Here is a 25,025-nt window from a genome sequence, read left to right as displayed (position 1 = left end):
TGGTGAAAACTCATCTCTATTAATAATATAAAAATTAGCTGGGTGTGGTAGCACGCTCCTATAGTCCCAGCTACTTGGGAGGCTGAGGCAGGAGAGTCGGTTGAACCAGGGAGGCAGAGGTTGCAGTGAGCTGAAATCACGCCACTGCACTCCAGCCTGGGTGACAGAGCGAGACTCCGTCTCAAAAAAAAAAAAAAAAATTTCTTTATATTTTCTACCAATAAAGGTCACCATATATAGTGTATAACCATCTAATTTCTGAAGTTAATTTGGAGTAGTTTTTATCTATGTAATTGGAATATATATTACGTATTATATTTTTATTATGCTATTTTATGTATTTTGTGTATTTTTCTGTATTTTATGTTTATTTCTACTCTGTAGGAATTTCACAGTTCAGTGCAGTATAGTGTGAATAATAAAAGCATTTTATACACTGTGGAGGTAAGAAAAGGATGGAATTAATCAATACATCCAAGGAGAAGACCCTTAGTCTGACCCCCAAGAAAACCAAAAAACAATCATGTAAATGGGTTTGGGACCCCAGATACCTCCCCACTGGCACTGAAACACAAACAGACGACTCTACATACCCATAAGAAAGTATGCACAGCTCTCGGCAGGTTAACTGAACTCAGCTCACTAAAGTTAACAACTTGCCTCAAGTATCCGTTTCGTCGTCTTTTTAATCTAATTTCTTTTTCTTTTCTTTTCTTTTTCTATTTTTGAGATAGAGTCTCTCTCTGTTGCCAGGCTAGAGTACAGTGGCATGATCTCAGCTCACTGCAACCTCCGCCTCCTGGGTTCAAGTGATCCTCCTGCCTCAGCCTCCCAAGTAGCTGGGACTACAGGCACGTGCCACAGTGCCCAGCTAATTTTTTATATTTTTAGTAGAAACGAGGTTTCACCATGTTGGCCAGGATGGTCCTAATATCTTGACCTCGTGATCCGCCCACCTTGGCCTCCCAAAGTGCTGGGATTACAGGCGTGAGCCACTGTGCCTGGCCTTAATCTAATTTCAATTACCAACTTTTATAATTTACAGGCTGTCATTGGGACATTTGGTCATTTTTGTTTTGCGGAGTCTAAAATTAACTGACATTTAAAAGGTAAATATCCAGTAACAAAATCAGACACAAATTTCTACAATTTACCACAGTAAGTTACAAGTAAAAATAAAAATATCACAAACACAAATCTTCAAAAAAAGATAAAAACATGTCTGTATCCTATGCACTAAGCAGCAGTGGCAAATGTCCCCCTTTTGTACTAAAGTTTAATTTGCAGTTGAAAAACAGAAGAAGGGAAACAGAGGGGCCCACCCTGACCCTGCTGGAGAAGCCCTGTGTGGGGCGCTAGCTCAGCGGCTTGGATTTTAAACCAGGCATTCCGACCCCTGTTAGCTCATAGTAAAAGGCTGTGAACTAGAAATGTTATTTTGGCCATTAACATGCAAATGAGCACACCAAGTGTCCCAATTTCCTTGTATAATTCCATTTATCTACATAGTAGTAGCTTGAGAGAGCTCTGGGAACTAACCAAAAACGTCAGGGGGTACTGATATATGCAAAGATTTATATATACACGTGCTTGTGTTTGCACTCACACTTCACACGCACACTAAAGACTGAAGGCTCTTTCTGGTGCAGTGACAACTTGGAGAAGCCAGGCAAAGAATAGTAAATCCTCAAAGTTCCTTCCAGATGAGTCCATAATCCAAAGAAGACTCACCTTTGGGCTTCTTCTTTTTGTTTTTCTAATTCTATGATCTTTCGCTCTTGTTCTTTCTGTTTCAGTCGTTCGGCCTCCATGGACTTTTGCTTCTGGAGTTGCTGCTTATTATGTATTTCTCTTAGTTCCTATAATTAACCGAAAAACAGCTCATGTAGTGACATGAGTGACAAATACATCAACTATTTATCAGCATGCAACATTTCATAGTGGGAAGCCTAGGACACTTAGGAGATAACGTTTCAGAGTTGGAAAAAGTCAACTTGGAAAGCTAAAATCACACCACATTTTGACATGACTGATTTCCAAAGGCCACTTCAGATTACATTCTAATGAGCCATACACATTATACCATTTTCCACGATCTGCTCTAGAAGAAACCTGCTAGCGAAGGGCAGGAGGGGAACTCTACTGATAAGGCTCAGCAATCATAATGGAACGTAACCAGTTTCAAGATATGACGAGGATCATGAATAAAACTTAAGCTTCTTTTGATTACCAATCAACAGCAACCTCTACTGACTTTGAAAATACACATGCCTCTTCTTCACTCATACCTCCATTCAAACCTCACCTCCACCTTTCACTAAGCTGCCTTAGAACAAATGAACATCTCTTTGCTACTCAATTCTTTGACCTCAATTCTTCCCCCAAGGGTCTATTTTCTTCAAATTACACCTCTTTCAGAGCATCTTTTCTTACTAAATCTATCCTTCAAGTTGCTAACTGCCCCAACCTAAACCAGCAATCAGGTTGAAAGTAAAAAGCTATAATTTGATGATGACTACCTTGGATCCAATTTCCTCACTTGATACTAGCTGCAGGAATAGCAGTAATTTCCTTAGCAGGCTACTGAAAATAAAATGCATTCTATGATATTTAAAGTACTCGAGTGACAAGTTTGAACACCTGAAAATATGAAGAACAAGGAAACGTCTGCTGAGGAAGAAACTCCCTGATTCCACAGAAATCAAATGGTCACCAATAGATTGAGTCACTGAAACTCATCTTACTTGGGCCAACAATAAATTAGATGAGTCAAAGTGCCCAGTAGAGCCAAGGTATCTTTCCAGTTGATTTCTTGATCTAACCAGGGCTGGTCCTCCCAGTACATGGCCCAGGGATCTCTATGGGGAGATTTAAGGACTAAGATTTGCCCTGTCTTCTATCGCTTTTCTCACTGGTGAGACTAGATGGGCAGGTTTCTTCCAGGCCCTAAAATTCCTACCTTTAGATTCATTCAGAGATTGAAAAACAAAGATAGACCATTTGTCTGTAGAAGGTCAGTATTAAAATATGCACTTGTTACTGGAAAAAAATTCTAAGGGTTAGGCTAACCTTTTCCTACTAATTTGGCTAAGGTTAAAGTTAAAATGCATATACAAATGTTTTATAAACTGTAAGTGACACTGAGTGGCTTTAAAAGAGAACAATGAGATAAAAGAAAAAGTTTAACTGGAGATTAGGAGGCTGGGGGAGGTACTTAGGAAGAGGAAGGCATGGGAGGAAAAGGGGAAGGGGAAAGGGGGAAGAAGGAAAAAAAGGAAAGGAAGGAAGGGGGAAGGAGGGAAAAGAAGGGAGGTAGGGACTTCAGTGGGAAACCTAGCAGATGACACTAGGAATATCCAGGCAGGACACAGCAGGAAAAGGTACCTTTGTAAGGCACAAATTGGACTGCTCCCTACGGCAGCAGACCTGACATGTGGAACAGAGGAAAGGGGAAAAGAAGTCTAAGACTGGGAAGCAATGATGAAGTCTCACACTGACTGTTTAAAGTGCTGAGATCAGAAAATCAACCCTAGGGAGAAAGAAGTCCATTTTTCATCATCTTTCTCATGGCCATACCAAGGGATGTAAAACTTAAGTGTTAAAAAATCAGCAGTATTGGTTTTCTTAGTAACCCGGAACCAAGAATAACTAGTAATCAGTAATAATATGAATGAAAATTTCATTTTCAATACCATCAAATTCTTAAATAGATTCAGAAAAAATAATTTACAGCAAAAGACTATACTTAAAAGGTACAGAACTGGGAATCAAGAAACCAGGATTCTAATCTCAGGTCCCTGACATGAGCTGGCAGATGAATCAGAATAGATGATCTTTAGGTGTTCTTCAAGTTTGGGGATCTGTTAAATCTTAGACATTGTTCATCACATGAATATTTATTTATTTCAGTGTCTGTTTTATTTAGAATTTTATTTCTAACTGCAAGAATGAGTGAAAAAAGCATAAGCAAAATAACCCTGAGCTGAAATTAAATACAAAGGAGTAAGAAATGATGGAAGAGAAATAACATTTCAGTTTGATGTTCAGGAATCTGATTATATATTAAATAAAGAAAAGTCCTTATTTCATCCAGGAAAAAATGTATTTATGAGTGTATTCAAAATATTCAACAGGCCGGGCGCGGTGGCTCAAGCCTGTAATCCCAGCACTTTGGGAGGCCGAGACGGGTGGATCACGAGGTCAGGAGATCGAGACCATCCTGGCTAACATGGTGAAACCCCGTCTCTACTAAAAACTACAAAAAACTAGCCGGGCGAGGTGGCGGCGCCTGTAGTCCCAGCTAATCGGGAGGCTGAGGTAGGAGAATGGCGTGAACCCGGGAGGCGGAGCTTGCAGTGAGCTGAGATCCGGCCACTGCACTCCAGCCCGGGCGATAGAGCAAGACTCCGTCTCAAAAAAAAACAAACAAAAAAAACAAAATATTCAACAACAGGTACTGCACAACCAGAATGGACACTGGCCATGACGTATCAACATACTATAATAGATAGCCCATAAGCCCAAATGAAGATTTTTCATTTTCCCCCAAGAATTACACTGCACATTTCCTTTCTATACTAGGCTCTTGTAACTGGATATGGATTTATAGATCACTGATTAGCAGATGCAAGTAAAGCTAGTAATACATTAGGAGGCACTATAAAATTGAGAAACTTGTAAGAAAAAGTGATTTTGAAGAATACAGAAAAAAAATCCTACCTATGACACAGTTTCAAAAATAATTTTTAAATGTATCAAATACATAAAAAAGATGTTTAAATTTTTTTAAAAACGCTTGTTTTTGAGTTTAGCAGCATTTGAACCAATCTTAGGAACTGATTATGTCAGTTGCAGTTTCAAGTACCTCCAAGGAATGGAGCTTGCAGGAACTGTAAAAAATAGATGACAAATAAGCTAACAGAAGGCTCTGGCACCTTATGATCCAGATTTAAAGATGGCAAGGTTTTTCTATAATTTCCTTCGTCCAAGTCAAACACTGCTGAGATACACAGTTGTAAGGAAGTCAACGTGCTGCCCAGAGGCAGGCATTCTGGGTCTTCTCTTTTCTTGGACTTAGGAGTTTACTATGGCATGAATCAAAATAAGCAGAACATGGATGATTTCTAAGTAGATAAGCTTTTTAAAAAGTTGAACTTCCGAGAAGGCAATTGATAGGATGAAGAAATATACTCTTAAAGAAATGAGTGAATGGCTCTCCTTCCTTCCCCACAACGAAGTCCTTGCAGAACACCCAGTCACTTCACATAGGGGAGCAGATGGATACACTATCCTTTCATTCTTTTCCATACTATTAAAGAGACTCAAGTACTGTTACAGTTATTAAGAAGTATTCTTTTAACTCTTTCAGAAAAAAAAAATTCAAAGAGACAAACAAATCTGGTATCATTAAATTATGTATCTACGAAATGAGCAAATTATTGGGGGAAATGGCTAACAAAAATTTCATCACACTGAAAGTATCAACTTTTCCTGGTAGGCAGATTGATTAAAATGACTCTGCAAATTCTATTAAATCCACATGGAATTTGTCACAGTTATTTCGCTACAACAGAAAGAAAACAAACAAGAAATTACCACGTATCAAAAGTCAGTATCTCACTTGGTTCTTCCTAAAATTAAGTGATTTTTTTTCTAAAACCAGTAACTCTACAAAAACATGTTTCTTGGCTGAGAATTAATCTAGCAATATAGTACAGAGTGTACAACTTTGATTTTTCTTTTCTGAATTCTACTCAAGTGTATGGTATGTTTTACACTAGGTAGAGTATGTAATAATTTGATATTATCTTCCAATAAAACATAATTACAGTACTTTCTTAAATAAGAAATTAAGTAGTCAAGAAATTTTAGCTGCATGTAACAAATACTTATGCAGGAAAAAATAAAACTATAAAATGTGTAGTATGTATACTACACATATCAATTAAATATTAAGGTTTTTTAAAAATCACAAACAACTTATGCAGAATTATGAAGATACAGAATTTCTTAACTAGGTTCCATGAATAAGCTTCAGCCCTGTGGATACTATGTTGCATGCAGACTTGGAGTATATGGGCATTTTTCTGGTGGAGAAAGCTCACAGTTTTTATTAATATCAAGGGGTCTTTGATCAAAAACAGCTCATGAACTACAATAAAAAATTACTGGCATATCAAGATTCTGTTTTGTATTACTTAAGATAAATGAAAATCAACTTGCTTTTAATTTTCTTCCCTAGACCAAAGAGGGAAAAGTCACTTATTTCCCCTAAAGAACTAAGTTATTTGAACCATAAAACATCTTCAGACTTCCTATGGCATAGAGCCAAAGTATTTCAAAAGCAGTCTGTTTGACAAATTGAATACCCAAGAAGATCCAACTATTTTTCCCCTGAGAAATGTGGCTCAAGTTTACTGAATATGGTTGTTCTGCTGCTACGCTAAAAGGCACAGAATCACTTGATTTAATAACTGTGACTGTTTCTCCTTCATCTGGTCTTACAGACACTCAAAAATACATGTATTATGTGAAACAATATTACTTGAAACATGAAGTAGCATGCACCTGAACAGTATGTATAGGAGTCCTTTGAAGAGAAAAAAATTAACTAGCAACAGGGGTCTATGAAAGGAGACTAGCAGTTAATGGAAATGTATTTGCTGATTTAGATATTTAACTTTTTTGAAGGATTTTGCTTTTGATTCGCCTCAGGATGTCTCTTGGAAATGAGAGACAAAAACAAATATAACTTAATTACTTAAAATTCATGAACTCAACAACATAAATCAAGATAAAATTATTTAGCTCACATATACCATTTATAATAATCTTCATACTGTTAATATTATATTGTTTATCTTTACTTCATAAAAAATGATGTAGCTACCAGCATCAAAAATTTCAGGTGTTTATCTGTAATATCATATCCATAAAAAGTCCAAAGTAGAAGTGCTTTTCTGTAAATAAACATTATTTCTCACCTAGGGATAATATGAAGTACACAATATCAAAATTCATAGACGGCCTCTGGGGTTTTAAAATATATTAACTTTTTCAAATTAGGTGGTTGTGAAACAAATCAAGAGCTATTAAAGAAAGCCAGTTAACAAACCCCATGAGGTGAGAACTTGTGCCTGGATGGAAAATTTTGAAAAATAACGATTTCAGAACACAGAAATTATACCCAAATCAAGGTAAACTGATAGCCCATTTATCATAAAATTATAAATGTATTCATTCATTAAAAAAAGTATTTATTTAGAGACAGGGTCTCACTATGTTGTCCAGGCTGGAGTATAGTGGCTATTCACAGGCACGAACATAGCCTTGAACGTCTGGCTTCATGTCATCCTCCCACCTCAGCCTCCAGAGACACATGCCATTGAACCAGGCTACGTTTATTCATTCTTGATGCATTAAAAGTGAGAGGACTACACAGAAAAAGATACATATACTGACTGGTTATTTATCTATTTATTTGAGATGGATGGAGTCTTGCTCTGTTGCCCAGGCTGGAGTGCAGTGGCATGATCTCAGCTCTCTGCAACCTCTGCCTCCCAAGTTCAAGTGATTCTCCTGCTTCAGCCTCCCAAGTAGCTGGGATTACAGGTGCGTGCCACCACACCCAGACAATTTTTGTATTTTTAGTAGAGACAGGATTTTGCCATGTAGCAGGCTGGTCTCAAACTCCTGACCTCAAGTGATCCACTCGCCTCGACCTCCCAAAGTGCTGGAATTATAGGCATGAGCCACCACACCTGGCCTGATTATTTAAATTCTGAAACGGGATATACTGTTTGAAAACATGTTCAAATATTTAAATTTGAAGTCAATATATAACAAAATGATAAGACTATTTCCCATGGCACAAAATGGTAGTCAACGTATCACAAGTGCTAAGGGAGATTGGAGCAAGGTGTATGTGTGGAAGGCGGTGGGCGGAAGAGCTAGAAGCTCCTCTCCTCTCTGCAACAGGAATAGGTAATTAGACACCCTCCACCATGAGGCTTTGGGAAGTACCCTTGGGAAGTATTACCAGAAAGAGAAAACTGATTCCAGTTTGTCCTAAAAAATCTGAATTTCCCTCAAAGTGTCTGCTTTAGTCACAAAGCAATATTCCATTAAGAGAAGAAAGGATTGTTTCAAAAGACTGGGTTCTTCTTAACCCTTTCCCAAATTACCTTTTATTAAATTTTGATTACCTTAAAAAGAAAAAAACCCCACACTATAACTAAAAAACTCAACCAACCAGCTTACTGGTATGGCACAGAATCTGACACAGTGAGAGTTAGAGAATTTTATTACTTCCATGCAGAAGAGGTCTTTTTCAAAGGATCATATATGTAAAAATAAAAGTTTTGCTTGAACAAAATGGAAGAAGCAAACAATACTAATTATGAGAAAGCAACACTACTGTTTGAATTCATACTGATTTCTCTCGCTGTCTCGGTGCCTCCTCTTTCTGAGTTTTTCTCCTTCCTTCATTGTTTCTCTCCACAAGCATTTTTTTCCCTGACTTCTAACTCTGTTCTGCAGTTCTTTCTCCAACTCTTTTCTTTTTTCCTCTCGTTGCTAAACATTTTGCCTTTCACTGCCTTCATAATGAATGAGCCTCCCATGAAAGCAAGTGTCTGAAACCAAGAGTATAAAGGCTTTAGTTAAGCAAACAACCTCATTTACTATAACTGGCCTTCTCATTTCAACATCGATTCAGTTCTTAGGAGCAATTTTTAGAACAGGTAGTATTATGGGGATAATTTATATTTCTAACAGCCTCTTGTGTCTACTTTTAGAAGCCTGAATTTCCCAAGTATACTAAGGAATTAAAACATAATTGTGAATTAGTCTTAAATACTCAAATTTTGCTAGAAAATAAAATGCTATAGACATTTGGAATAGTATACTGACCATAGTATATCTCTCATGATGGAAATATGCACATGACCCAAGTAATAATGGAGCGCTTTCACATTTTTGCAGACAAGCTCAAATTCAATGATCTAAAATGCTTGTTAAAAAGATAAGACTACAGTATACAGTACCTTGTCCAGCTTGTAATTCAGTTTACACCACCATACACACACGCAACTCGTCAATAGGAAAGAATCAATCATACTCCAAGATTAACAATAACTAATAATTAACTTTTATAAAGAAGGCTTAGTACTTCATGGTAAATGCTATCTTAGACACTGAGCACTCATCTGCGCAGGGGAAACTGAAGCACAGAGCTGGAGATGGTTCATCATTCTTAGTCTGAGAAAGATGTGCATTGCCTGAGTAGGGCATGGAGACCTTTAGAAAGAAGTCTAAGTGGATGACGCAGCCCAGGAGAACTGCCAGGCACTGCAACACTGCCTCCTCCATTGCCACTGACTGGAAGAAAGAAATGCTCAAATGTAAACGGCCATTCACATTAGGACTTGTCCAGTACACACTGACTAGACAGGAACCAACAAGGACTCAACTTTTCAACATGAAACATAAAATCTAGCCCCGCTGGGTGTTGGATTCTCCTTATTTGACCTCTTAAAGGAGCCTGGAAAAAACTACAAGCTGTACTCTGTGCTGCTGCTCCATGTTAGAGCTAAGATATTAAAATATGGAACATTAGGCTGTCAGTGCCAAGGAAAAGTGCTATAATAACTACTGACATCACCAAGGTGAAGGTAAAGTCAGGTGCCACTGTCCAAAAAGTTCTGGCAGTAATGTTAGTTAACACTTGTTTGAATCATAATTTTATACCTATAGGTAAGCACTGTGTGTAAGAAAAACAACTACCCTTTTGGTACACAGAGTCTCCAAAAAAGTTGGGAGTTTTAATTTTCGTGTAAACTGAAGTAAAAGTCATAGATAATAATTTTAAATTGTTGTTTCTAGAATGTGGATTTGAGGCCGGGCGCGGTGGCTCAAGCCTGTAATCCCAGCACTTTGGGAGGCCGAGACGGGCGGATCACGAGGTCAGGAGATCGAGACCATCCTGGCTAACACAGTGAAACCCCGTCTCTACTAAAAATACAAAAACTAGCCGGGCGAGGCGGCGGGCACCTGTAGTCCCAGCTACTCGGGAGGCTGAGGCAGGAGAATGGCGTAAACCCGGGAGGTGGAGCTTGCAGTGAGCTGAGATCCGGCCACTGCACTCCAGTCCGGGCGACAGAGCGAGACTCCGCCTCAAAAAAAAAAAAAAAAAAAAAAAAAAAAAAAAAAAAAAAGAATGTGGATTTGAGAAGACTACTGAACTGATTTCTTAATAAGGTATTTGTTACATACACAACACATTTTAAAAGCAGAAATTTATGGTAAATAAATTTTATCCACTGAATTCAAACTATTTTAAGATGTACTAATTCATGCTAGCAATAATCACAATACAATTCATTATTCCTGGTTAATTCACTGTTCAAATATTTGATAATCAAAAACCTAAAATTTCCCATGCATATCAAGGGCAGCATAAGTACAAAGGCTGCCGGTTGGGGAATTTGCAGCGCAAGAGCTTCAATATTTCAGGGTGCTATCGTTTCTCTTCTCCCACCCTCCCTGTTTTTACAGACTTATTTACAACCCAAAAGCAAACTTTATTTGCTACAGTAAGATTCCTGTTTCCTTTCTCAAGTAATTATTGGTTTGGGTGGTAAATAGAAAGATATTTACGCCTTAGGATTTTTTTTGGAATATATAAATGTGACACCTACAAGGTAAATATCTATTAAAATGCATGGAAAAACAGCCTTTTTGGAAAACAAAAAATAAGCCTTTAATTTCCTAGGATTATGCAGAAATATAAAGGCCCATGACTTTGAATGTGGAGCCATTTAACAGAAGACCACAACTGTAATTATGCCTTCTGTTTTCAATAGGCTGCTTCCTATACGAAACAAATACCTATTACCCTGTACCTTTTTCCTCTTTAATTCATGCTTGGAGAATTTCTATCTTTGCTTATCAGATTCTGGGTAGGGAAGGGAGGAATGTAATTCTTCCTGAAGAAAATGGGCGAAATCCACAAAAGACAAATTAATCTGAGCAAGACATTCTACAGGAAAGAACTAAATCAGATTGTATGTTAAAAGAAAAGGCAAGTATAAGTGTATTCAGGTTTTTGACTAACTACGCTTCCTATACTTCCTAATAACTGTCTTATAACTCAGAATCTGGACTGAACCAGGGTACGATTATTCCCTGTGTTATCTTTATATCTAAGAAACTGGACATAACTCTGAACATGCATCAAATGACTTACTGCAATTTACCCAAAATAGAATCAGTTTGTGTTAAATGTTATCCTCCTTTGTGGAGCCAGCCACTTAATATAGATTTAGTATCCTGATCAACTAATTTTAAAATTCTGTACTCTGTAAGGTACTCCTCCAGTGTTACTGTGCTAATCTATAACGAGGGAATTGCATTTCCTTCTTGCAGGTGAACAATCTATGTGAACATGAAATACAAAAGAATCGGAAGCCCGAATTTCTTTTCTGTACTCTCCAGCTGGCTTCCTTTAAGGAAAGGAAGGTTTAGGATACGGCAAATTCACACCACCAGGTTAGATGTGTGAAATGACACATCCCAGGAAGGTAGAAGTAATTTTTGCATCATCAGTGTGGATGCTCTAAACGCACTGCTGATCAAGAGGGACACTGAAGAAATTCCAAGGGTCAAGAGGCTGGCTCTGCCTGGTCTATCTCATCATCCTAGAAAACACAGTTGCTAACAGACACATGCTCTAAGGTTAGAAAAAAGTACTTCATTTTCCAGTGTGGCTACAACAAAGAAAAGTGGGCAAATGACACTTAAGAGACTAAATGATAAATCCATCTCTGAGTTGTCTCAATCAAATTCTACAAATCTTTTGATTCTCCAATTTAACTGTTTGCTTTGGCTTTACCAGGTTTGAGAGGAATACTAGAGATAATAAGCGTAACACAACATATTAACTAAGTCCTCCAAATGCGTGTTAAATAACAAAACAATATAGTTATACTGACCTGTGATTTGTTTATTGTTTTGTTTGCTTGTTTTTTGAGACAGGGTCTCACTCTGTTGCCCACGCTGGAGTGCAGTGGCACAATCATGCACTCACTGCAGCCCTGACCTCCCAGACTCTAGTGATTCTCCAACCTCAGCTTCCCAAGTAGCTGGGACTACAGGCACATGCCACCATACCTGACTAATTCTGGTATTTTTTTTCTTTCTTCTTTTTTTAGTAGAGACAGAGTTTCACCCTTTTGCCCAGGCTGGTCTTGAATTCCTGAGCTCAAGTGATCCACCTGCCTCTCAAAGTGGTGGGATTACAGGCACACGCCACTGCACCTGGCCTGACCTGTGATTTTTAAACTCATCTTATTAATTTAAATTTAAAGTTAATAAGAGAAGGCCAAAATTAAAATTAAAAAACAACAAGAAATATTCTTATTTTAAAATAAGTATATTTGGAAAAAGGGCTAGTGGAAAGGGGGGCTAATATTAGCCTTTATATAAGAAACTCTGTGATGCTGAAAGCAGCCATAGTCAATTAAACAAAGTAGGGGTGACTCACCACATAATAAGGGTGTTCTCTTTAGTAATGGCAACAGCAATTCAATCACCAAAATTATTTAATCTACAGATCTTCTAGACATTTATCAAAAGTCTCTCACTAGAGTATCATTTTCTAATACCTGAACCTTGTTTTGGGGAGTCAAATTTCTAGAAAAAGAATCTTAATGTGAAGGCACAAATCTGGACTACTACCTGGGTTCAGAAGATAGCTTAATATTTAACAGTTTATATCCCAAGAGACTACTAAAAAGCAATGTAGGTTTTGCAACAGTGCTATTTTCTTTTTTCTTTTTTTTTTTGCCTATAAAAGAGACAAGTGACAATGAAAGTTAATGTGAGCATGTTTTAATTGAACTTAATCTTTTTTGTTTTTAATTGTACTTATCTTGAGATGGTTAATTTACAGCTGTACTTCCAATACTGACATACCACACATAATCATATATGCATGAATATAGAACATATATAGTGTACACACATACACACACTGTGTAAGCATGAAAGCAAAGTGAAGAAAAACACTAAGTTGGCTCAAATAATATTTCCCCTAAGAGCACTTTCCTGGAATTGTACAATTGAGAAAAGATCATTACCTAATACTCTGAAAGAACAGCACACATAACTCCAACTCAGATGTCTAGACAATTTGGCCTAGAATCTCAATCCAAAGGTCCCCTATTATAAAAGTTTCAAATATAATTTCTAATTTTGTTTTTAGAATTAAAGAATAGGAGTTTTACTTCTTCCTACTGTCAAAAGCTGAATTGGCCAGAGTCAAGTATAAAGAATTTTAAGTTAGATAAGGAAAACAAATATTTGGAGGGAAAAAAAGTATAACATCCAATTTCTTATAAGAATAACAAAAACGTTAATATCTACATACATCTAAAGTAGTATATGACTGTCTATAAGAAATAAACTGTTTATGTTGTGATTTTAAAAATTAACATTCTTTTTTTTCTTTTTTTATTTTCTGAGATGGAGTCTTGCTCTGTCACCCAGGCTGGAGTGCAGTGGCGCGATCTCGGCTCACTGCAAGCTCCGCCTCCCGGGTTTACGCCATTTTCCTGCCTCAGCCTTCCAAGTAGCTGGGACTACAGGTGTCCGCCACCACGCCTGGCTAATTTTTTTTGTATTTTTAGTAGAGATGGGGTTTCACTGTGTTAGCCAGGATGGTCTCCATCTCCTGACCTCGTGATCCACCCGCCTCAGCCTCCCAAAGTGCTGGGATTACAGGTGTGAGCCACCACGCCCGGCCAATAATTAACATTCTTAAGATGATACAGTTGTAAAGTTAAATCAGAAACACCAAATCTGAAAGAGGCTGTGATCTAACCATTTTACATTTCCTCAGAGTTTTGGCATTTTCCCAATTTTACTGTGCAAATGTGACAAAACCATACACCACTTCTGCCACAAGAGACAAAAGCAATTACTCCACTAAAACAGCAAGATTTAAAAATGTGAGGTAACAAAATAAAGATCTACATTTAAGCGCAATGAAGATAAGAAGTGGCAGAAAAATTCTTAGTTTTAAAAAAGAAAACAATCTCTTTTAATAGTATTCAAAGAACATAAGAGAGATAAAGCTTTTGGAATCAACTTGATGTGATCGCAAACAGACAAAAGAATGGAGATATGTCAAAATATGATTCAGGTTAAAAATAGATGTCATGCTGGGGCCACTCATTCAGCCCTAATTTATAGATGCCAAATTCATTTTTGTATTTTCAAGGAGAAAAGTGCAATTTAGATTGTCTCACAATGGCATAATAAATTTTTCTGCCTGAGATTAAATAGCAACTAATCATTTGGACAGTTAAAAAAATTAAAGGGTAGGACATACATGTAGGCACACACAGAAGAGTTACCTTCAGCTGATTATTGAAAATATCAATCTCCTGTAGTTTTGATCGAGTTTCTTTCTCCACTTCATCCAGTTGGTCTCGTAGCTGCTGCCGAGCTAGTTCTTTTGCTTCTAAGGCTCTTTTAAGTGTAACAAGTGAATCTCCTATTTTAGAAAAACATTGCAAAGATAAGAACAACTTTAATTTGCAGTGAGGAAAATGTTTTTTAATGTTCTCATTTCACTTAAGGAAATTCTTGCTGGTTATAAAATAAGAGAAGGCCAGGCACGGTGGCCTACGCCTGTAATCCCAGCACTTTGGGAGACCAAAGCGGGCAGATCACCTGGGGTCAGGAGTTCAAGACCAGCCTGGCCAGTATAGTGAAACCACATCTCTACTAAAAATACAAAAACTAGCTGGGTGTGGTGGCGTGCACCTGTAGTCCCAGCTACTTGGGAGGCTGAGGCGAGAGAATCTTGAACCCGGGAGGCGGAGGTTACAGTGGGTCGAGATTGCACCACGGCACTCTAGCCTGGGGGACAGAGCGAGACTCCATCTCAAAAAAAGAAAGAAAAAAGAAAAGGTCAACTTTAAAAATAAAACACCTACTGTGCAAACTGTTCTGCTGAACTTGTTTTAATTGGTCATTGAGTATCTGTTTTTCTGGAATAAGTCTTCCAAGCATTTGCTGAGATTCCTGGGAAGGAAGGAGGAAAACAGTAATGAATGACAGGGAAGGCTACCATGTCTACATTAAGATCCAGGCAGAGCTTAAGTCAGTTTTCTGACTCTTCCCAAATCCTGTATGGTGAAGCTGCATTTAATCGTTAGTTAGGTGAGGCTCCTGCTTTCTTGCCAATAAATTAACTGTTTGCCAGATGCTTTTCCCTAAAATAAGGTTAAGACAGCTATAGCTTCCCTGATATTTCTTATATTTTTGTTGACTTACTGGATATTTATAAGCTTCAAAAAATGTACATTAAGTACTACTCCAGGGATAAATTGAAGTAATGATCTTCCAATGGCACCGGGATCAAATGCAAATGCAGTGATCCTACTATTTGTAAACTCACTCAGTGGTCTAAATAGGAGTTATCTTACTACTCTGTCCTGAACTTTGATACTTACTAAGGCTGAACTTAGGTTTACCATATACCTGAAGTTGGAAACAGAAATCAAAGATTTTTAACAACTAGACTCTTAACTGCTATAAATATTTTTCCACCACACTGGATGGAATTTTAAACAGGTACACAAAAGTTTTGAAGCAACTATTTTTTTAACTGACACAAGAAAAAAGTTAAGCCACACTGCACAGGCTGTTTGGAATTTTTGTGGCTAACTTGCCAAGCATAGTATTTGCTTAAATTTAGCTGAAAATATCCTGTATAGTTTCTGCACATTTCAGTAAATGGCAGCCTTCCCAGGTTATAATAAAGAATATTTGACTCTTATTTTTACCTTGATAAAAAATGAGCTCTATATATTGACTTTTTGTTTGAAAAACTAAAAATGCCTTAATTAAAATTTTTCATCAGAAGCTAAAAACCCATCCATTTTGGAATAACCACCTTTAGATACAGACCGGCTTACGTAGAATAAATCTCTGTAATGTATGTCTAAATGGTAGAAAGAGTTAACTCAATAGCAAGAATTTAGAAGCATCTTCTCCTATGAATAATCCATAACAGAAAAAAAAAATCTTGATAAAACAGAATACACATATCAGATCTGATTTATCTCCAAGGCAAGTATCTGCTAATCCCTGTACAGAAAGGAAACCAATATCTCATTATCTACTACATACTTTTCTTTCTTCAAAGAATGTTTTATTTTTCACTTCATTACATTTTGGGGAATCCTGATTTTTATCATATTATCAATAAGTGAACATTCTAAGCATCAATCTTAAGTAATAAAAATTGTACTTGGTCATATAGTATTAGGTGATAATACTTAGATAAATAAACCCATGGCCTTCATCCTTAAATTTTCCAGGAGAATATTTTATGAAACTTCACCTCAAGAGTTAATGAAAGACATTTAAAGAGAGTTAACACATAGAAAAATATACTTAGGCCAAGGTGGGTGGATCACCTGAGGTCAGGAGTTCGAGAACAGCCTGGCCAACATGGTGAAACCCCATCTCTACAAAAAATAGAAAAATCAGCTGGGTGTGGTCGTGCTTGCCTGTGATTACAGCTACTGGGGAGGTTGAGGCAGGAGAATCACTTGAATTCGGGAGGCGGAGGTTGCAGTGAGCCGAGATTGCGCCACTGCATTCCAGCCTGAGCAACAGTGAGACTCTGTCTCAAAAAAAAAAAAAAAGAAAAGAAAAATGTACTTTAAAAGGTGCATGCATTTTGTAATATTTTAAAATAATTTCCAGCAATCAACTTCTGATACTTTTTACTTTACAAATCTCAAATTTCAAATGTATTAAGAATGTTCTTAGGACTTCAAAGTACATGAAACAATAACTGAACAGAAATGAAAGGAAAATGGACAAATCCACAATGACCAAGATTTCAGTGTCCCACTCTCAGTAGCTAATAAAAGTAGCCACAAAATCAGTCAAGACATAGAAGACTTGAAGACCACCATGAATCAACTTGATCTAACTGACATTTAGGGGACACTCCACATAACTACAACAGCATGCACATTCTTTTCAAGTGCCCATAGAATATTCCCCAAGACAGATCATATGCTGAGCCATAAATCTCAATAAATGTGAAAGAATTAGAATAAATTACAAAGAAAATTTTAAAAAGATTTTGAATTGAATAAATATGAAAACGCAACATATTAAAAATTTGTGGGATATGGTAATGTCAGTGTTTGGATGGAAATTTAAAGCTTAAAATGTTTGTATCAAAAATGAAGAAAGGTCCAAAATCAATTATCTAAACTTCCTCCTTATGAAGCTTGACAAAAGAAAATTAAACCCCAAATAAGTAAATGGAAGAAACAAGAGAAAAAGAGCATAAATAAATAAAACAGAAAACAAACATACCACAGAGAAAAACAATAAAGCCAAGAGCTTATTAAAAAAAAAAAAAATCAATAAAGCCAAGAACTTCTTTTTTAAAAATCAACAAACTCCAGATAGATTGATCAAGAAAAGGAGGAGGAGTGAGAGAGTAGCAGAAAGGAGAAAAGGGTTTAGGAAGGAAAAGGAGGAGGAAGCAGGAAGACGGAGTGAGATGACACAAATTACCAATACCAGGAAAGAAAGAAGGGACATCACTACAGATACTAGAGACTTGCATACAATAAGAGAATGTTATAAACAACTTTATACAAATAAATTTAATAATTTAGATAATATAAACAAATTCATTGACAGATACAAATAATCAGAACAGATTCAAGGAGAAAAAGAAAATCAGAATAGCCCTATACCCACTGAATAAATTTTATAATTAAGTCTTACCACAAAGAAAGTTCCAGGTCCAGAGGGCTTCACTGGTGAATGCCACCAAAATTTAAAAAAGAAATGCTATTTCAACACAAACATTTTTAGAAAATAGAGGAGGAAGGAATACTTTCCTACTAATTTTCTGAGGCCAGCATTACCCTGATATCAAAACTAGACAAGCATATTAGAAGAAAACTAAAAACCAATTATCTCTATTGAATTGAATTCAACAGATTTAAAAAGATCCTTTAAAAAATAATATGAAATGGAATGTAGTGAAATATTTTAATAAAGGGTAATATACCATGATCAAAAGTGGTGTATCCCAAGAATGGAAGGCTGATTTAACATTCAAATGGCAATCCATGTATTTCATCATATTAACAAAATAAGAAAGAAAAAACATAATACTTATCTCAATAGATGCGGGAAAAAACATATGATCTAATTCAACACCCATTCATCATAAAAACCCTCAGCAAAAAGGGAAGTCCATCAACCTGATAAAAGGCATTTACAAGAACCCTGGTTAACACTATACTCAATGGTAAGAGAGCTTTCCTTCATCGAGAGGGAACAAGGCTCTTCCCACTTCTATCCAATATAGTATGGGAGGTTCTGGTCAACAAAGTAAGACACACAAAGAAAGTCAGTTAAGCAATCACAGATATAAGGTCAATATACAAAAATAAATTCTATTTCCATATACTGGCACCAAACAACTGGAAACTAAAATAAAAATATGCAATATACAATAGCATCAAAAGCCACAAAATACTCAGGGATAAACTTTACAAAGTATATACAAGACTTAGAAACTACAAAACATTGCTGAGAGAAATTTATAACAACCTAAACAGAGATTTATGCCATAGATTTACTATTGCTAAGATGTCAAATCTTCCCAAATTGATTTATAAATTCTATGGAATTCCAACAAAATTCCAAGCATGTTTGTAAAAACGGATAAGCTGATTCTAAAATGTACATGGAAATGTTAAGGACCTAGAATAACCAAAAACAATCCTGAAAAAAGAAGAACAATAACAGAGAATTCGTATCACCTGACTTCAAAAATTAGGTGTCGACTGAGTGAGATACTGGTAAAGGACAGACAGATCTAGAGAACAGAATAGAGTCCAGAATAGACCATTACAAATATGTTTAACTGATTTTCAACAAGCTACCAAGGTAACTCAATGGGAGAAAAGCCAGTGCTTTTAATAAATCATGTTATAACAACTGTGTATCAGTATGTAAAAAAAAACCTCAATCTTTACCCTATATGCAAAAATCAGCTTGGAATAGCTCATAGACCTAAACATATTAAGATACAACTATGAAACTCAAAATTTTAATTTTTTTTCAATTTATAAAAACTTATAAAACTTATTTTTTTTAAACCCCAAAAACTTCTAGAAGAAAATAAAATATCTGCAATCATGGGGTAGTCAAATTTTTCTTAGATAGAACATAAAAAGCATGAACACCAAAAGAAAAAAAATGGTAAACTGAACTTTATCAAAATTTAAAACTTCTGCCCTTTAAAAAATACCATTACAAAAATTAAACCCAAGCCAGATTGGGAGAGAATATTTGCAAAACATGTATCTGACAAATGACTTGTTAAGAACATAAAAATAACTTTTACAAATAAATAGTAAGACAAACAGCCCAATAAAAAATGGGCAAAAGATTTGTTCAGATACTTCAACAAAGATATACAGTAAAAGATACTCGCCAATAAACACGTAAGATGATTCCCGACATCATTAGCCTTCAGGGAAATACAAATTAAATTAAATACAAATTAAATCAGAATGTAAAATGGTACAAACTCTGTGCAGTTTGACAGTTCTCTTGCTTTTCTTTCTCTTCTCTCTCTTTTTTTCTCTTGAACAGGGTCTCATTCTGTGGCCCAGGCTGTCAGTGGCTCAATCACAGCTCACTGCATCCTCCATCTCCTGGGCTCAAGTGGTCCTCCTGCCTCAGGCAGGTACTACAGGTGAATGCCCCCATGCCAGCTAATTTTTACATTTTTTTAACGTAGAGATGGGGTCTTGCTATGTTGCCCAGGCTGGTCTCAAATTCCCGGGCTCAGGCAATCCTCCTACCTTGCCCTCTCAAAGTATTGGGTTTACAGGTGTGAGCCACTGTGCCCAGCCTGACAGTTTCTTATGGGGTTAAATATATACTTATATGACATGGTAGTTCCATTCCTAAAAATTTACCCAAGAGAAATAAACCATTTCCACATAAAGACTTGTACATAAATGTTCACTGCAGTTTTATTCATAAAAGTTCCAAACTGGAAAGAACCTGAATATCAACCAATAGGTGAATGGACATATAAGGAAACACTACTCCGCAATGAAAAGAAACAAAGGAGTCATTCACTCAATAACACGGATACATCTCAAAAACATCATGCTGAGAAAAAGTCTGACATAAAAGAGTCACAGACAAACATTATCATCTGCAGGCAACATTTACATGAATTTGATGCCCCTGTAGTTCAACACTTGATACCAAACCAGGTTATATCATAACAACTTTGGATAGGCTTTAAAATGAAGAGAGAACTACTAATAGTGCTCTGTCCGTCTCCAACTATTTACTATACGTATAGCTCTCATATGACCCCCTAAAATACTTAAGTGTACTTATTTATTATAATTATCGCAGTAAAGCCAAAGTCCTGTTGGTGGACTACAGGTTCTGTGTGATCCAGCTCCCACCTGCTCTAACCAGTAGTCTCCTTGCTGTAACTGGCATCTCAAGAGTCCTGTCATGGCCTCAGGACTTTGGCACTGCTATTTCTCTGCCTAGATCTTGCTCTGCCAGATACCCACATGGCTTAGCCTATCAATAATTTCAAGTCTCTGCTCAACTGTCACCATCCAGAAAGACCTGTCTTGGCTACCTTAGTTAAAATCACAATCTTTCTTATCCCTAGGACTCTCTATTCCCTTCCCTACTCACTCTCCCCAGCACTTTTCATCTTCTAATACAGTACACACTTTATTTTGTTAGTCTCTGTTCCTCCTGTAAACAGAGGGTAAGCTCCCAGAAGACAAGAGTGTCTGTCCCTGCTGTAGCCTCAGAAACTGCAAAAGCACCTGGCCCAAAGCAGTGCTCAATAAACATTTGCTGAGTCTGTCTCCTTGACAGGCTACTTTTCACACGAGGACCCTGTCTATTTCATTTTTGCTTCCCAGTGCCTAATACAAGATAGTTGCTTAATGTTTACTGAATAAATAAGTAAATGAAATGAATTAGAGAAAAGGATGCCAGTTTAACAGCATTTAAGAGGCATATATCCTCACCTGTAATTGTTGCTGTAGATGGGTGATTTCGGCAATTCTCAACTCTCTAGATTTGTTTGTGCTCTCAATTTCTTGCCTTTGGGTGGTCAATCGACATCTGATATCTTGAAGTTTCCCTTCTAGTTGATGCTTTTTATCATTCTTGAACAAATGAAAGAGTAATAAAAAATTATTACTGTTTTTAATGGTTCCAACTATTTCCAAAGTATAACCAAACTTCACTCACTAGAGCTTCTAATTCAAATTCCAATGTCTTTTTCTTTGCTTTCAGTACAACTATGTCCTCTTGTTCTTTGTTTCTTTGATTTAGTAGTTCTTGCCTTCGATTCCGCTCCCACTCAAGTTGTCGTTGCCTTTCAAGTTCCCGTTTTGCAGCCTGTGACATTTACAAAGAGACAAATTACTAATTTTTCAGTTCTTACACTACACAATGTCTCTTCACAAAAGTGACATCTAGTAAGTCCTTCCTTTTAGGGAGTAAATAATAAACATTACAAGAAATCACATTACAAAACAAAAAGTAACTTACAAAAATACGGTATTCCTTCTATGGGAATAAAGGGAATATACAGAACTGGCTATTATATTTACGTAATATTATATTTATGTAAGATGACAGGATCATTTCCCCATTAGAATTCCACTCTTTATGCCTTCAAGAATGCCTGATGTACTAACTAAAAGTGCTCCTTCTTACATACTGACACGCCAAGAAGGCAAATTTCTTTATGCAGTAAAATCAAACTAAAACACCCCTGAACAAAAACAAACAAAAGTTGATTTTACTCCATCAAAAGAGAAATTATTATTTAACTCCAGCCTGGGCGACAGAGTGAGACTCTGTCTCAAAAAAAAAGGAATTATGGCTATAAGTTTCGTTTCTTTCTTTTTTTTGAGACAGGGTCTTGCTCTGTCACCCAGGCTGGAATGCAGTGGCCCTCCAACTACTGGCCTCAAGTGATCATCCCTCCTCAGCCTCCCAAAGTGCTGGGATTACAGGTTTGAGGCACGGCACTCAGGCTATTTTTTTATATCGAAAAATTCCTCATTTTTATCTTTCATTCACATGAGAGAACTATGCGTTGCTTCTGCAGTAATGTACTAAAATTGGAAAGAGAGACAAGATTGGCTTAGTCCCTTTCCAGATATGATGCTAAATTTATGAAGACTTCCATAGAATATAGGGAGGATGTCCCAGACATATTTTTAAAAGAGTTTAAAAAGAAGGTTGCACAGGCCGGGCGCAGTGGCTCATGCCTGTAATCCCAGCACTTTGGGAGGCTGAGGTGGGCGGATCACCTGAGGTCAGGAGTTCGAGATCAGCCTAACCAACATGGTGAAACCTAATCTCTACTAAAAATATGAAATATTAGCTGGGTGTTGTGGTGGGCACCTGTAATCCTAGCTACTCAGGAGGCTGAGGCAGGAGAATCGCTTGAACCCAGGAGGCAGAGGTTGCAGTAAGCTGAGATCACGCCACTGCACTCCAGCCTGGAAGTGACAGAGTGAGACTCTGTCTCAAACAAACAAAAAGAAGGTTGCAGAATAATGTAATTGGTATGACACTATTACAGTGATTTTTTAAAAATTGCACAACCCTTATACTCTCCACCATATAAACCTTTATATTTTTATATAGGTGTATACAGAGAAAACAGTCTGGAAAAACACGTAACTGGTATCAGTCGTTTGTTACAAAATTGTATCATCAAAAACTTGTACATTAATGTTCATAACAGCATTGTTTATAACAGCCACAAGGACCATCAACTGCTGAATGAATTAAAAAATGTGGTATACCCATATAATAAAATATTACTCAGCCATAAACAGGAAGAAAGGACTGATTCATTTTACAATGTGGATGAAACTTGAAAACATTACGCTCAATGAAAGCCAGAAACAAAAGTCCATATATTGATGATTCCATTTATAAAAAATGTCCTAAATAGGTAAATCTAGAAAGATAGAAAGTAAATTAATGATAGACAGGAGCTGGAGGGAGAAAGAAATGGGGAGTAGCTGCTTAATGGGTAAGGAGCTGGAGTGATGAAAATGTTCTGGAATTAGGGATGACGGCTGCACAACTTTGGGAATATACTAAAACTACTAAACTATAAAAAGACAAAGATGGCATGACTAGATCACTCGGATAATTCTGAAAGGGGGTAATTGCACACTAACTCGGGGTGGCTCCACTCTCGCCTGCTTACCTCTCGCCTCTCAATTTCCTTCCTCCTCTCCTCCTCTCTCTGCCGTTCTAGCTCCCGCTGCTTTTCCAGTTGCTTCTCCAGTTCCAGTTGTCTTTTGCGCTCTTGCTCCTGGCGCTCACGCTCCTTCCTCTCCTGCTCTGCCCGCTCCAGCTGGGCCAGGCGCTCCTGCTCTTTGCGCTGCTGCTCCAGGAGAGCTTGCCTTCGTTTCTCCAGTTCCAGGTTGCCACGTTCAAAGTTCTCCCGCTTCTTATCTTCAAACGTTACTTCAGACAAGGAACACAGCAACTATGAAAGCTCATGATTTTCAACATACTCTTTTCAAAGGAAAACTCACCAGTGTATTTGACACTTGTAGTACAAACCCAAACTCAGAACTCCCTAAGCTTCTGTGTCCTTGTTAATGAGCACAATAAAACCCCCTTTGCCTAACCTCTCTGCTTATATCTTCTCCTCCACGCCAAACACTGTTTCTAAAAGATCCTCATCTAGCAGTTCTACATCCCTACCCAGACTCCTTTCCTTCCCTGTTACTCCATCCTTTCCCTTCTTCCCATGAGCTTGCCTTAGGAATTAACCCCCTCTCTTCTGGACCATGAGTCTCCGCCTCTCTCCTTCCTTCCCCTTGCCTTATAACTGTGCTGATGAGTCCTGTATTCTAACAAGCTTTCTCAAAGCAGAGCTAAAGGTGAGCTTTTCACACTGAAGAGCAAGCTGTGTCCTTATCCCTATAGAGATCACAGTCAACAATTTTTTCTAACCCATTATTCAGTTTCCTTCTTTGACACATCAATTATAAATTTAGAATGATTACTCGGTTCTATCATTTTTTCTCTAATACTTTGTTTATGTCCATTTTATTTCTACATTTTCTACAATCCCATCATCTGCGTCCCTTACTATCTTCAGCAGTATCTATTTCATTTCTGTGTCAGCCTCACGCAATCCTCCTTGGTACCAACCCCAGCCAGGGGAGTGTTCATTGCCACCCTGTGCAGCATGCCAGTCCCTGGTCCACATCTAAGAACCATCACTTCTCACTCTGCCTTGAGATCTGCAGCTGTGAGCATCCTTCTTTGGCTTCTTCCCACATTCCCGTTTGGACTTCACTGCTTTAGACAGACTTCCTTCACATACTGTAGTCAGTGATTAGAGATGAAAAAGGGCAAGTACGTATTGGTTTCCTTGCTCACCTTTGGTAATTTCAGAGGAGATGGTGTCCTCTATTCTGATACCTTAAAATTCAAAGTCCTGGCTGGGTGCAGTGGCTCACACCTGTAATCCCAGCACTTTGGGAGGCTGAGGTGGGCAGGTCACCTGAGGTCAGGAGTTCCATACCAGCCTGCCCAACATGGTGAAACCCTGTCTCTACTAAAAATACAAAAAAATTAGCCGGGTGTGGTGGCAGGCACCTATAATCCCAGCTACTTGGGAGGCTGAGACAGGAGAATTGCTTAAAGCTGGGAGGCAGAGGTTGCAGTGAGCCAAGATTGTGCCGCTGCACTCCAGCCTGGGTGACAAGAGTAGACTCCATCTCAAAAAAAAAAAAAAATTTTTTTCAAAGTCCCCCTACCACAGAAAGGGATGATGTAATATTGTGCCAAGTGAAAGATGTCAGTCATAAACAGTCATACATGATTCAATTTATATGAAATATCCACAATAGGTAAATCCCAAG

The 25,025-nt window shown here is 37.4% G+C and overlaps 1 protein-coding gene across 3 annotated transcripts in view; it reads right to left on the bottom strand.

Moving 5' to 3' along the window:
* The window catches only part of ITSN1 (intersectin 1), a 251,948-nt gene that overhangs the window by 93,358 nt on the left and 133,565 nt on the right, over positions 1-25,025 (bottom strand). For all 3 annotated transcript variants that reach the window (XM_033232372.1, XM_033232369.1, XM_033232370.1), the window contains exons 12-17: positions 23,351-23,613; positions 21,364-21,513; positions 21,138-21,278; positions 15,000-15,087; positions 14,415-14,554; positions 1,732-1,859 (exon numbers count right to left, since the gene is read on the bottom strand). In XM_033232372.1, coding sequence (XP_033088263.1) covers positions 1,732-1,859; positions 14,415-14,554; positions 15,000-15,087; positions 21,138-21,278; positions 21,364-21,513; positions 23,351-23,613 — 910 coding nt within the window. The remainder of the gene's footprint in view (positions 1-1,731; positions 1,860-14,414; positions 14,555-14,999; positions 15,088-21,137; positions 21,279-21,363; positions 21,514-23,350; positions 23,614-25,025) is intronic.

The sequence above is a fragment of the Trachypithecus francoisi genome, unplaced genomic scaffold (genome assembly GCF_009764315.1).
Source record: "Trachypithecus francoisi isolate TF-2019V2 unplaced genomic scaffold, Tfra_2.0 Lachesis_group14, whole genome shotgun sequence".
Lineage (NCBI taxonomy): Eukaryota > Metazoa > Chordata > Mammalia > Primates > Cercopithecidae > Trachypithecus > Trachypithecus francoisi.
This window is presented reverse-complemented; position numbering and strand designations above follow the sequence as displayed.